Source organism: Pan paniscus, chromosome 1, assembly GCF_029289425.2.
Source record: "Pan paniscus chromosome 1, NHGRI_mPanPan1-v2.0_pri, whole genome shotgun sequence".
NCBI classification, from domain to species: domain Eukaryota; kingdom Metazoa; phylum Chordata; class Mammalia; order Primates; family Hominidae; genus Pan; species Pan paniscus.
This window is the reverse complement of record NC_073249.2, coordinates 172944243-172959057: the sequence shown is the minus strand read 5'-3', so window position 1 is coordinate 172959057 and position 14815 is coordinate 172944243. Positions and strand designations below refer to the sequence as shown.

The 14815-nt window shown below is 43.7% G+C and overlaps 1 protein-coding gene across 5 annotated transcripts in view; it reads right to left on the bottom strand.

Moving 5' to 3' along the window:
- Positions 1-12017, bottom strand: part of YIPF1 (Yip1 domain family member 1) — a 37862-nt gene extending 25845 nt beyond the window's left edge. For 2 of the 5 annotated variants that reach the window (XM_063607388.1, XM_003815005.5), the window contains exons 1-6: positions 11880-11993; positions 11411-11630; positions 11074-11153; positions 5272-5435; positions 791-871; positions 464-551 (exon numbers count right to left, since the gene is read on the bottom strand). In XM_063607388.1, the coding sequence (XP_063463458.1) occupies positions 464-551; positions 791-871; positions 5272-5435; positions 11074-11104 (364 nt within the window). In that variant the 5' untranslated portion in view covers positions 11105-11153; positions 11411-11630; positions 11880-11993. Of the gene's footprint in view, positions 1-463; positions 552-790; positions 872-5271; positions 5436-11073; positions 11154-11410; positions 11631-11879 lie in introns of all 5 variants that reach the window. The other 3 variants (XM_063607395.1, XM_063607399.1, XM_057298818.2) reach the window with 3 other exon arrangements.
- Between the last annotated feature and the right edge of the window lie 2798 nt (positions 12018-14815).

The window sequence follows — 14815 nt, the reverse complement described above, 5'->3', positions numbered from 1 at the left end:
TTATGTTGCCCAGGCTGGTCTCAAACTCCTTGGGCTCAAGCAATCCTCCTGCCTTGGCCTCCCAAAGTGTTGGGATTACAGGCGGCAGCCACTGTGCCAACCCAGCCTTTAGTAGAGACAGGGTCTTGCTATGTTGCCCAGACTGGTCTCAAACTCCTAGCCTCTGGCAATCCTCCCATCTTAGCCTTCCAAAGTGCTGGGATTATAGGCATGAGCCACTGCGCTCAGCCCCATTTAAAGACCTTTGAAGGATATACTAGTACTTGTAATGATGACGTGGCACTAATATAACACATAATTGTATTCCTCCAAAATTACTTGCAAGGGTTGCTACTGAAGTTCAGAAAAGTCTAATAAAACATGGCATGCCCCACCAATAGTGCAGTTCTCCACATTTCCAGGCAACCCTCACACTCACCCAAGTTCAATTGAAATACGGTAAACAAATCAGTACTAAACATACCATAGAGATCTGGATTGCTGCGGATATATAACCTCACAAAGTTTTTCCCGGGTATTGGCAAAAGAGATCCTTTAATTCTGTCAAAGACCTGGAAAACATCATAGCAGTAATTCTACTGAAGTTTTTTAAGTTTAATAAATTCAACTACTACAAAATTGAAACTCAGTCATTAGAGCTTTTATGATAGTATTTTCAAATGCTAATAACCCTTTACTTTTGTAAGACCATTTTCAGTATATAAAGGCTTTCACATGATTTGGTTGTTCAACCATTAAAGAAACAAGTCTCCTTTACACGTAAAAGGAAAGGTGAAATTGGTTTCCAAACCTGGTAGGTGTCCACATCAAAGAATGTTTGGTAGTATTCAAATGTCCAGAAGGGGGAGCTTTTCTTCTGTCCAGCAAGTAACTGTCAGAAATAAAATAAAACATAATGAACACATAAGCAATTTCTTAATTCCAGCTGCGTGGGGTGCAGGAGGGATCTGATCTAATGGAAAATCAAAACGTTTGAAACAATAGGCTCTTCCACATTCAATAACCAACTCTGAAATAGCCAATTCGCAACTCTCAGCCTGATTAGAAAAACAAGCATTGGTTTTGAAGTCACACCAAAAGGGTTCAAATCTTGGCCCCTCCACTGAGGGGAGCTTTGGCAAATCACTAGACTCCTGTTGGGCTTAGTTCCCTTATCTAGATTCAATAGTATATAGAATTATGTACAATAATAAATACATATACACACATACAACACATACAGAAGGCAGTCAGTGTAAATATCTTTTCGCTTTTTTTTTTTTTGAGATGGCGTCTCACTCTCTTTCCCAAGCTGGAGTGCAGTAGTGCAATCATAGCTCACTGCAGCCTTGAACTCCTGGGCTCAAACAATCTTCCCACCTCAGCTTCCCAAGCAGCTGGGACTACACGCATACACCACTATGCCCAGCTAATTGTTTAATTTTTGTAGAGACAGAGTCTCATTATTTTGCCCAGGCTGGTCTCAAACTCTTGGGCTCAAGTGATACTCCCGCCTCAGCCTCCCAAAGCACGGGGATTACAAGCGTGAGCCACTGCATCCAGCAGTGTAAATATCTCTTCCTCCCCCATCCATCCATAATCCTCCCTACTATTGCCACCTGAATTCTCAAAAATCTGATATATTGACTCACTCTAAAGTACTAAAAATATTACTACTCTGACAAAAAAAAAAATCCAATTGAGAAGAGGCACCTGAGGAGGGCCATACCTATCCCAACAACACAGCTCTTTGGTGGCAGAATGCAGGCCCAATGCCAGGAATTGTGCCTGTCATCTTCAGATATCTGAAGGGAATTCATACAGCAAAAAGTACAGGTGAACACTGAGCTGCTTTGCAGGACAAGGGCAGGTGCTATAGGCAGATATTTTTTGTTCATTATAAAGGAAAACGGATGGCCGATTAGAAGTAGCTGTGGTCTGCAGCACTCACAGAGAGGAGTGAAAGCGGTGAATGAATTCAGCACCTTCAACTGAAATACCCAGGTTCTTGCACTGGGACTGACTAGGCAAGTAGCTCGACCCACGGAGAATGAAGAAAAGCAGGGTGGGGCGATGGCTCACCCAGGAGCAGCACGGAGACAAAGGAACACCCATCCCCAATCAAGGAAAGCATTCCCCTTGAAAACCAGCACAAGACATGGATGCCCTCTCTTATCACTCCTATTCAATAGTATTAGAAGTTCTGGCCAGGGCAATCAGGGAAGAGAAACAAATAAAGGGTATTCAAATAGGAAGAGGGTATTCAAATAGGAAGAGAGTAAGTCAAATCATCTTTGTTTGCAAGATGACATATTTCTATATCTAAAAAACCCCATCATCTCAGCCCAAAAGCTTCTTAAGCTGGTAAGCAACTTCAGCAAAGTCTCAGGATACAAAATCAATGTGCAAAAATTGCTAGTATTCCTATACACCGACAACAGGCAAGCAGAGGGCCAAATTATGAATGAACTCTCGTTCTTTTGTATGAATGAACTGCTACAAAAAGAATAAAATACCTAGGAACAAGGGAAGTAAAGGACCTCTTCAAAGAAAACTATAAACTACTGCTCAAAGAAATAAGAGAGGACACAAACAAATGGAAAAACATTCCATGCTCATAGTTAGGAAGAATCAGTATTGTGCAAATGGCATACTGCCCAAAGTAATTTATAGATTCAATGCCACTCCCAGTAAACTACCATTGACATTCTTCACGGAATTAGAAAAAAACTATTTTAAAATTCATATGGAATCAAAAGAGAGCCCAAATAGTCAAGACAATCCTAAGCAAAAAGAACAAAGCTGGAGGCATCATGCTACCTGACTTCAAACTAAACTACAAGTCTACAGTAACCAAAACAGCATGGTACTGGTACAAGAACAGACACATAGACCAATGAAACAGAATAGAGAACTCAGAAATAAGAATGCACGTCTACAACCATCTGATCTTCGAAAAACCTGACAAAAACAAGCAATGGGGAAAGGATTCCCTATTCAATAAATAGTGCTGGGAGAACTGGCTAGCCATATGCAGAAAACTGAAACTGGACCCCTTCCTTATACCATAAGCAAAAATTAACTCAAGGTGGATTAAAGACTTAAATGTAAAACACAAAACTAAAAAAACCCTAGAAGAGAATCTAGGGAACACCGGCTGGGAGCGGTGGCTCATGCCTGTAATCCCAGCACTTTGGGAGGCCAAGATGGGTGGATCACGAGGTAAGGAGTTTGAGACCAGCCTGGCCAATATGGTGAAACCCCGTCTCTACTAAAAATACAAAAATTAGTTGGGCGTGGTGGCATGTGCCTGTAGTCCCAGCTGCTCAGGAGGCTGAGGCAGGAGAATCGCTTGAACCCAGGAGGCAGAGGTTGCAATGAGCCTCCAGCCTAGGCGACAAAGCAAGACTCCATCTCAAAAAAAAAAAAAAAAGAAAAGAAAAAGAAAGAAAATCTAGGGAATACCAATCAGGACATAGGCATGGGCAAAGACTTCATGATGAAAACACCAAAAGCAATTGCAACAAAAGCAAAAATTGACAAATGGGATCTAATTAAACTAAAGAGCTTCTGCACAGCAAAAGAAACTATCTTCAGAGTGAACAGACAACCTACAGAATGAGAGAAAATTTTTGCAATCTATCCATCTAACAAAGGTCTAATATCCAGAGTCTACAAAGTACTTAAGCAAATTTACAAGGAAAAAACAACTCCATTAAAAAGTGGGCAAGGGACATGAACAGACACTTCTCAAAAGACATACATGTGGCCAAAAAACATATGAAAGAAAGCTCAATATCTTGATTTGAGAAATGCAAATCAAAACCACAATGAGACACCATATCATGCCAGTCAGAATGGTGATTATTAAAAAGTCAAGAAACAACAGATGCCAGTGAAGTTGCGGAGAAAAAGGAATGCTTTTACACTGTTGGTGGGAGTGTAAATTAGTTCAACCATTGTGGAAGACAGTGTGGCGATTCCTCAAAGATCTAGAGGCAGAAATACTATTTGACCCAGCAATCCCATTACTGGGTATATACCCAAAGAAATATAAATCATTCTATTATAAAGATACATGCACATATATGTTCACTGCAGCACTATTCACAATAGCAAAGATACAGAATCAACCTAAATGCCCATCAATGATAGACTGGATAAAGAAAATATGGTATATATACAACCATGGAATACTATGCAGCCAGAAAAAGGAATGAGATCATGTCCTTTGCAGGGACATGGATGGAGTTGGAAGCCATTATCCTTAGCAAACTAACACAGGAACAGAAAACCAAACACCACATCTTCTCACTTATAAGTGGGAGCTGAATGGTGAGAACACAAGGACACATGGGAGGGGGAGCATCAGGAAGAATAGCTAATGGATGCTGGGCTTAATACCTAGGTGATGGGGTGATCTGTGCAGCAAACCACTGTGGCACATGTTTACCTATGTAACAAACCTGTACCTCCTGCACATGACCCCTGAACTTAAAATAAAAGTCGAAGAAAAAAAATTAAAGAAAAACATTTTCACAATTAAAGTCGACAATGGCAGCAACTGCCTTACATGGTGGTAAACAGCCCATTCCTGGAGGTACTCAAGTAAGTGTTTTCAATCTTTCCTTTTTTTTTTTTTTTCTTTCTTCTGGAGACAGGGTCTCACTCTGTTGCCGAGGCTGGAGTGTAGTGGTGCAATCTCAGCTCACTGCAACCTCTACTTCCCAAGCTCAAGCAATCCTCCCACCTTAGTTTCTCGAGTAGCTGGGGCTACAGGTGTACACCACCATACTCGGCTAATATTTTGTACTTTTTGTAGAGATGGAGTTTCACCATGTTGCCCAGGCTGGTCTCGAACTCCTGGGCTCAAGTGATCTGCCCACCTCAGCCTCCCAAAATGCTGGGATTATACGCGTGAGCCACCACACCTGGCTCCAAGTGTTATCTTTCCTACATAGCAAGGACAGCATCAATATCTCAGGAGAGAGGCTAAAACAGAGGGCCATGAAGGTTCTTTCCTACTCTAATATTAGAAAATATTGAGCATGGGAGTCCCACATTCCATAAGCTAGGATCTCTGCTCACTACCCCAGTGTTCCCCTCCACAAGTGTACTTACGGAAAATAATGGTCTGTTTGCCTGTTTCCCCCACCAAGGAAGAGGCCATGTGTCATTTACCTCTGAGCTGTCATTGCCTGACACTGTACCTGGCACACAGTAGACAGTGAATAAGCACATAAACAAGCTTTTAAAATTGTTTAAAAATATATATCAAAGACAAGTTCAAACCTCAGTTTTGTCAGAGTCATCATTTCCCAGTAACTCATCATCTTCTTCTCTTCCTGAGCCTCTTGGGGATCCTGGCTGATGTTTTGGGGTTTCACCAGGATCCTCAATGTTTACTGTGGTGGCATCTGGGTTTGCTGTCAGAGAAGTGGCTGCATTGCCAAATTCTGAAATCAATTAGAGCACACGGGCCTCAGAAACCTTACCCACACTAGAAATGCTATACTTTGAATTTAAAGAAAAGCTGTCACAACCTCAGCTTTGCTATAGACCCTACCTGATACAAAGGGCAAAAGCTTTGAAAAACAAAAAATCTCATCAGGAGATCAATCTGATATAGAAAAATGACTATGAAGACAACAGAATTTGGAGTCAGTCCTAGATTTTGGTTCTGGCTCAGCTAGCCACTTACTAAATACACAAGCCTGAGTAAGTAACTAAACCTTTCTAAACCTCAGTGTTTTCATCTGTGTCAGGGGGAGAATAACATTTATTTTAAATAATTTTGGGAGAACAAGGAATATAATCTAAGTCCTAAACTTTTCTTCTTTGATTCAAGTCCAAAAAATTTTAATGAAGGTTATTTTTTCCAGTAAGTCTACATAATCACTACAGAAAATATGGGAACAAAAATGAAAGTGGGATCAGCTGGGCACAGTGACTCACACCTGTAATCCCAGCACTTTGGGAGGCCAAGGCAGGCAGATCACCTGAGGTCAGGAGTTCGACCAGCCTGGCCAACATGGTGAAATGCTGTCTCTACTAAAAATACAAAAATTAGCCGGGTGTAGTGGCACATGCCTTGTAATCCCAGTTATTCTGGAGGCTGAGACAGGAGAATCACTTGAACCCAGGAGGCAAAGGTTGCAGTGAGCCGAGATCACACCACTGCACTCCAGCCTGTGTGACAGAGTGAGACTATGTCTCAAAAAAAAAGGAAAAAAGAAAGTAGAAATCACAGGATAAAAACCACTCTTAGGCCAGGCATGGTGGCTCATGTCTATAATCCCAGCACTTTGGGAGGCCAAGGCAAGAGGACTGCTCGAGCCTCAGAGGTAGAGGCTGCAGTGAGCCGTGATCATACCACTGTACTCCAGCCTGGGCAACAGAGTAAGACTTTGTCTCAAAAAAAAAAAAAAAAAAACCCAAAAAACAAAAAAACACTCTTAGTTCTACCACATAAAGGCAAACACTATTAACATTTTAGTATATTTCCTTTTCTTCACATAGTGAGATTCATGCCACTGATGATCATTCATTTATTCAACAAATATTTACTGCATGCCCACAATGTGCCAAGTACTGATCTAGAACATGATACTATAATTAATTTTGCATCCTGCTTTGTCAAGATTATGTAAAATTGGGGATTATACACAAAAATGATTTTTCATATAACAGTCTCTTAAAATGATCACTTATGTGACTGCATAATATTCCATCAATGAAGGTTTTCTTACAAATACAAAAGGAGTGTCTGTGTAGAAAAAGCTTTTTGCGGGGCAGCCTTAAGATGAACACCTATCAGTGTGATCACTAGGTCAACAGGGTGCAAACCATTTTCAAGGATTCTGAACCATGTTACCAAACTGCTTTCCAAAAGAACCTTACCTACTTGTGTCCACCAGCAGTGATTGAGACTTCCTGTCTCCGAATATCCTAACATACTTTATTTCAGCTGCTCTTGAATAAAATTCAGGGCAGCTCTGAACCTTCGAAGGCCAAAGGAAGAGTGCCAGCAGGGCACCATTATAACACTACAAGCAGGGCACCAGTCCTAGCAGTAGGACAACTGAGTTCACTCTTATTGCCTCTCAACTATATGAGCAGTTTTATGGAGAACACTAAAGTGACTGAAATTAATCAGGTAGCTAATATGCAACAATTACTGAAGCCTCAATTGGCAATGTTTGGGTAGTTTAAGCAACATGAGGTTCTGGAGTGAGATGGTCCTTTGTTCAAGGTAAGACTCTTAATACTCAGTAGCTCCATGACCTTGAGCAAATTACTCCATGGCTCTGAGTCTCTGTTTCTTCAATTATAAAACATAGATAATACCTACCCCACAAAGAGATTTTGAGGATGATGAAATAATAACTATCATTACAGGTACCTCTTATTGATTGTACAGGGCAATGACATTTAAAAAGATAGTCACAACTTTGCTGGAGGGAATTAGACCAAGGAAGATATACTTAACTCTCACAGTTAAAAAGCAGTAGTTAAAATAACTAGAAAAGTATAACTGAAGCTGGGCGTGGTGGCACACACAAACTGGTGGTCCCAGCTACTTGGGACGCTGAGGCAGGAGAATCGCTTGAACCCAGGAGGCAGAGGTTGCAGTGAGCCGAGATTGCACCACTGCACTCCAGCCTGGCAACAGAGTGAGACTCTGTCTCACAAAAAAAGAAAGAAAAGTAAAGTATAACTGGGCTGGATGCAGTGGCTCACGCCTGTAATCCCAGCAGTTTGGGAGGCTGAGGCGAGCAGATCACTTGAGGTCAGGAGTTCGAGACCAGGCTGGCCAACATGGTAAAAACCCATCTCTACTAAAAACATAAAAATTAGCTAGGCATGTTGGTGGACACCTGTAATCCCAGCTACTCAGGAGGGTGAGGCACAAGAATCGCTTGAAATGGGAGGTGAAGGATGCAATGATCTGAGATCATGTCACTGCACTCCAGCCTGGGTGACAGTGCGAGACTCGGTCTCAAAAAAAAAAAAAAAAAGAGAGAAAAAGAGTATAATTGGATTGTTTGTAATACAAAGGATAAATGCTTGAAGTGATGGACACCCTGTTTACCCTGATGCAATTACTACACATTACATGCCTGTATCAAAATATATGAGTGTACCCTGTAAGTATATATACCTACTACGTACCCATGAAAATTAAAAAATTTTTAAAAAGCAGTAGTTTACCAGGGGGAAGGAATGCCAGAAGGAGGAACAGACAGTACCACTTTAGAAGCACAAAGGTCAAAAAGGCCCCAAGGAGGGCGATAACTCCTCTAGTTATTGGGATCAGGAAAGGTTTCTTGGAGAAGATACCATATGAGAAGGATGGCCAGAGGTGCTGGCGATGGCATCTCATGCAAAGGGAAGGGGATGAGCAAGACCCAGAAGATGGAAAGTGTGCCCGTGATGGAGGGACAGTGACGGCATAGTTTGACTGGAGTGTGGGCTGCGTGTACCCCTAACATGACGACTCTTCACACAGTCTGCTCTGTGCTGGTTATTCTTGTCCATCTCAGCTCCTTGAGCATAAAACTGGTATGTGTCTTATTTCTGCCACCAACATTCTCTGCTTTTACATCCTGGCATATCCTAAGCTAGTTTCAGCCTCTGCTCCTTTCCTGAAACAATGCCTTTCACCTGAAGGCTTCTGACCTCTACTTTTTCATCCAATACTACCGTTCCTCCCCGGAGAAGCCTTTCATGACCCACCCCCCGCCACCCCACCCCCAGCATCCTGTGTGCTTTTCTAAAGACCCAAGTCCTTAACACAGTTGATAAAGCCCTGGGTGATTTGTCACCTCCCTCCTCCTAAGCCTCACCTTGTGTCAGCTTTCCCCACCATCCGTGATCTGGAACACAAGTGTTCTCCCAATCCTTTAGGAAAATAATTAAACTTCCTCACTCCACAGGGACTTTTGCGAGGGCCACTGTCTTTAAACTTTCTTGCACTGCACTCCTAGATAGGATGGCTGAGGAGGGTCTCTCTAATGAGGAGAGATTTGAACAGAGCAAAGGAGCAAGCCATAAGGCTATCTGAAGGGAGAATGTCCCACACAGAAAGATGGCACAAACATCCCAAGCTGTGAATGTACTTGGTGCATAGGAAGAACCGTGACAGCCCATGCGGCTTGGGCAGAGACAGAAAGGACGAGAGCAGCAGACGAAATCAGAGGGTTGGAGGCTGCATCATATAGGGGCCTCCTAAGCCACAGTAAGGGCTCTGGCTTTTTCGTTTTTGTGTTTGTTTGTTTGTTTGTTTATGTTTGAGATGGAGTCTCGCTCTGTCGCCCAGGCTGGAGCACAGTGGTGCAATCTCGGTTCACTGCAACCTCTGGGTTTGAGCAATTCTCCTGCCTCAGCCTCCAGAGTAGCTGGGATTACAGGCGTGCACCACCATGCCTAGCTAATTTTTGTATTTTTAGTGGAGACAGGGTTTCACCATGTTGGCCAGGCTGGTCTCGAACTCCTGACCTCAGGTGATCTGCCCTCCTCGGCCTCCCAAAGTGCTGGGATTACAGGTGTGAGCCACTGTGCCGGGCCTGGCTTTTTCTTCTAGTGAGATGGGAGCTACTGGAAGGTTCTGAAAGAATGACATGATCTGCTTGAGTTTTAGAAGGACTACTCTGGCTGCAAAGTACAGACTGTAGAGGGATAAGGAAGGAGGCAGAAAGACCAGAAGGAAGGTAAAGGCTATAATTCAGAAAAAAGGTGACAGTGACCTTGAGCATGGTGAGAGTAGTGGTGGAGGTGGTCAGATGCTAGATGAATTTTGAAGACGAGGTTGACAGTATTTGCAAATTGAGGTGGATTTCTAGTACTTGCAAATGAAATAGATTTATCTTTAAACAGTGTATCTCTTCCTTAGACAACAGAGACAGCATAAGCTGTGATACCAGACTGGACGGGTTCAAATCCTGATTTTATCCCTTACTAACTGTGTGACCATTAGGCAAATTATTTTTCTGTGCCTCAGTCTCCTCATTAATAAAACAGGGGAATAAAGTAACTATTTCATAAAGTTGACATAAGGATTATCTGTACAGCATTTAGAACAGTGCCCGACATATAGTAAATGTTAGGTAAGGTGTTAATAAAACAAGCAAGTGGGCCAGGCCTGGTGGTTCATGCCTGTAATCCCAGCACTTTGGAAGGCCAAGATGGGTGGATCACAAGGTCAGAAGTTCGAGACCAGCCTGGCCAATATGGTGAAGCCCCGTCTCTACTAAAAATACAAAAATTAGCTGGGTGTGGTGACGGGCACCTGTAGTTCCAGCTACTCAGAAGGCTGAGGCAGGAGAATCGTCTGAACCCGGGAGGCAGAGGTTGCAGCAAGCCAAGATCGAGCCAAGGCACTCCAGCCTGGGCAACAGAGTGAGACTCCATCAAAAGAAACAAACAAACAAACAAACAAGTGTTCATCAATCCCTAGCCTAAGTCAGGCTCTGGGTTATGAGTCCTAATATCTCCTTCAACTTTTCCTCCAGCACTTTCATAGTTTGTAGGTATATATTTAAATGATCATTTAATAAATACATGTCCCCCTCACTAGACTGAGAGCTTCACAAGGAAACTATTTTGTTCACTCTTCTATCCCTGATAACTAGAACAATTGCCCGGATCCTGGTCACAACCAGGAGATATTTACTGATTCAATGAGGGAATGATCTGATCACATTTCATCCTAATGATCTTTTTACATTTTTATCTACTCCACCAGTGGATAAACTTCTTCATCTTTTTGTCTCCAGTATCTTGTACGGTTCTAAGCACAACGTAAGTGCTCAATAAATGTCTTCTGAACTAAAGCAGGAACTGTGTAAGCATTTTCTGTAATCACTGTACTAAATTTATGATACTCGTTACCAATCTGAAGGGTTATCTGGCAAAAAAAACAAAAACAAAAACAGCTGGTGTGGACAAACAGGAAACACCTGGATGTGGCCAACAGCCACGAAGATGTTTGAAATAATATCCTTCAATGTGTGACGCAGTATAGGAATGAAAATACTAGCTGTGACTGTGGCAACAGTGATCATAAATATAAAGGTGGGCACCCAACTGGTATACCTTCAAATTGCAAGTCATCTACTGCTGCCATTCGGCCAGTGAGTCTTCTCCCAATTATGAGGAAGAAAATTTGCAGGGGTCTAAAAGAAAAAAATAGGTAAACGTAATAGGATGACAGTATAAAGTATCTGCAAACAACTCTTATGTATTAGAAATGGTATCACTTTCCCTTGCCTCCCTTTTCAGTGGGGTTTAATAGGTTTATATAAAGATAACCACTAAGCATCAGGTATTATTAAATATTAAAACTGTAACAAAGAAACTAACCCCGGGGATCCAAAGGTTCCAATTCAACCTTATTTGGTTGTGTATGTACCAGGAATGAATCTCAACTCACTGTGTGAATGTTTAGAGACCAGGTGCAGCCTAGAGATGTAACGATGAGGAAGGAGAGGCTGAGGTTTGAAAGAGGTGATGGGGACAGTGAAGAACAAAGGCAGTTCAGCCTAGCCAGTGGTTAAGGGCACAGGCTCTGGGGTCAGACAGAGCTGGGTTTGATTCCCGATTCTGCTGCTTCTCTGCTGTGTGCGCGCTCCTCGCGGCCTCAGTTTCCTCATCTGTAAAATGGGTGCATAACGATACCTAGTCACACAGTGCGGGGGTCATTAAATGGGAGTGCGTGTAAGGAGCCTAGAGCGGAGTCAGGCAATTAGTAGGCAATGGGGTGTCGGCAACCCTGCAGCCCGGGACACCGCGAAGCAGAGGCGGTGTTTCAGGGAGAGGAGCTGGGCCGCGGCGGCCCGGGCGGGCAGGAGATCCTGAACCCCCTTAGCCTCGTACTGGTCCCGCAAACTCGGCAGCCTCACCTCGCGGGGTTAGGCGTCCCCCGGGTCCCGAGAAGGCTCGGGCCTCAGTTGCTTCGCGCCGGTTTCGGTCCAGCCCAGTTGCCGGAAGCCGGAGATCCGGGGGGCGGAACCTCTCCGCCTCCTCCGGGAAGAGCCCCGCCTCCTTAAAGAGACAGCAGCTCCCAGAGACACCTGCGTGCTGCGGCGCGCAGAGCCCGCTCCCGCCCGCCCTTCTCCCGAGGGTGAGCCTCGAGTTCTTAAAGAGACAGGCGAGGGCGGAGTGGTGGGGTCGCTGAGTGTGACTACTTGGGCTGGCCTTGCTCCAGGGAACGTAGAAAATTCTCGAGTTTAGGGTTTTCTTACTGTGTGTTTATACCTCTTTTCCTAAGGAAATATAAAATCGGGTGATGAAAGACGATTGTGAAAGAAAAAAATAAGTCACCCGCGTCACCAGTCCCTCAGTTTCTTTTGGCCATAAAAATTTCACTGGTGAGGAAGTACATGATGAGTCAATTACATTCTGAATGAGTGATCGAAAGCGCGATGTCTGTTCGTATGAGCACCCCCAGTAAGTGAGCACTTGGAAAGACTTTACATCTAATAATAGCCATATATAGTGTATTTTTTTCCCCAAGATTATCATGATCAGGCTTTGTACATGCAGGATCTCTAATTCTCAGAACAATCCTGCTATCTTGGGGTGATTATCCTCATTTTACAAAGAGAAAGCTGAGGCTTAGAGCATGTGCAGGGCACTTTTGGTTGAGTATGTACCAGGAATGAATCTCAGTTCATGAATTCAGCTGTGCTAGTATATCAGCCACCTCTTATGTCCCATTTCAGATCATCTTGGCCTCACCTGCTGCTTATTTCACCGCCACCCATCTTATTCCAGCGTCAGCAGATATAACCTGAGTGAGCTTTGCCTCCAGCCTATGCCTCAGGCTTCTCACTTTCTGCTTCTAGGCTTGTTTCTTGATGCGATGGGGTCATGGGACCTTGCTGGAACCAATCAGCACCCAGACAGGTGCATCCCAGAAGTGTAGGGGTAGAGAGTTGTTAATGTCTCATGAGGCAAATCTCTGACCAATGGGGTCAACACTTGATGAATATATGCTTTTCCTGTTTTTCCCCCTCAGGCGCCCTTTCATATAGCTTTCAAACTACCTAGCAGGATTAAGCAACCAAATGCCTTTGGAAGTGACGCATTTGACAATGCATCTTCGCAATGGGTCTCCTTCCTTCCCTGATATACAAGCCCTGTACTTCACTCCTGGTGCTTGGATTCATACTTGCCAATAAACTACTCATATGAGGAAGCAATATGAAGGCATGTTGGTACCAAAAGTGGCCCCAGAAAATAAAACCTTAGGTTGGCATTTTCTAACTGAACTGCGCACCAGTCACATGGCAACAACAAATATATTGCTGGTATTAAGGGGAGAGAGAAGGAGGGTGGTGGTGGTGGTGTGATAACACTTAGAATAGAATGGCGTCACAATTACTAAGGTGTCTGTCTGCAGTTGATTGGGATAACGTGCAGGTAGAAGATAAGGTGCTGAGTTATCTAGTGGCTGTGGCACAGGAACATTAAGAGGACAATGGTAATTATAAGGACTACGGAATGGACTGGGTGTTCTTAACTCCATTGGAAACCTTGAAAATAAAATGACAGACTTAGAACAGCCAACGGTCAACTTGAGGCACTTTGAGAAAGCTAGAGAGCCTCTATGGCAGCTTTGAAGATTCTTATTCTTCTATAGCCTTGAGAAAGACTGGACTGAAAATCAGGCCCAAGATCTAATTGTAAGGGTGGCAAAGTTTCAACGAAGACTGAATGCACAGCCTCTGTAGGTCTCCTCCATCAAAGCTGGGGCATTGTCAGAAAATGAATGGGAACCTGAGAACTGGGATGAGGATATTTGGGTAGGAAAGCCTGAAACTTGACCATCCCTCGTTTCCAGTTTCCCTTGAATCTTTCAAGGGAAAGGTGGCTGTGGCAGAAGTAGTCCTTTCCCCCTTGTTAAAGGAAAGCAAAGTCCTCTTGCTTACAGATCCTGCAATGATTACCTGCACAACATTGCTTTGGACTAAGGGACCAATTTAATTGTAAAGAACATGCAACAGTGACACATAACCATGGGTCTTACCCACTGGTCTTACCATGTGACTCAGTCATCCAATAGTAGGTGGCCTAATAGGATGGTGGAATGGCTTGTTAAAGGCACAGTTAGGGCTCCAGGTTGGGGAAAATACTCAGGAGACTGGGGCATTGTCCTCCGGCATGTAGTACATATACTAAACCAATGGTTTATCAATTATTTATAATGGTACTTTTTTCTAAATACCTATAGATTTGCAAACCAAGGGGTAGCACTTCTTACTATCACTTTCAGTGAAACCTACACACATAGAATGTGTGCCTCCTGCGTCACAAGTTTAAGTTCTGCTTGGTTGGAGATCCTGGTCCCAGGGAAGCAGGGAAGGCGGAGAGAGAACACTTCCATTCCAGTTACAGTTCCACTGAATTGGAAGCTGTAACTACCACTTAGGCATTTTTGGCTTCTCATACCACTGCACCAGCAGGTAAAGAAAAGAGTGCCGGCTGGGCGCGGTGGCTCACGCCTGTAATCCCAGCACTTTCGGAGGCCAAGGTGGGTGGATCACCTGAGGTCAGGAATTCAAGACCAACCTGGCCAACATGGCGAAACCCATCTCTACTGAAAACACAAAAATTAGCTGGGCATGGTGGCACACGCCTGTAATCCCAGCTACTTGGGAGGCTGAGGCAGGAGAATTGCTTGAACCTGGGAGGCGGAGGTTGCAGTGAGCCGAGATTGTGCCACTACACTCCAGACTGGACAACAGAGCGAGGCTCTGTCTCAAAAATAAATAAATAAAGAGTGACACATGGTGGAGAAAATCAGCCCTGATTACTTTAAGAAGTTGGGGGCTGG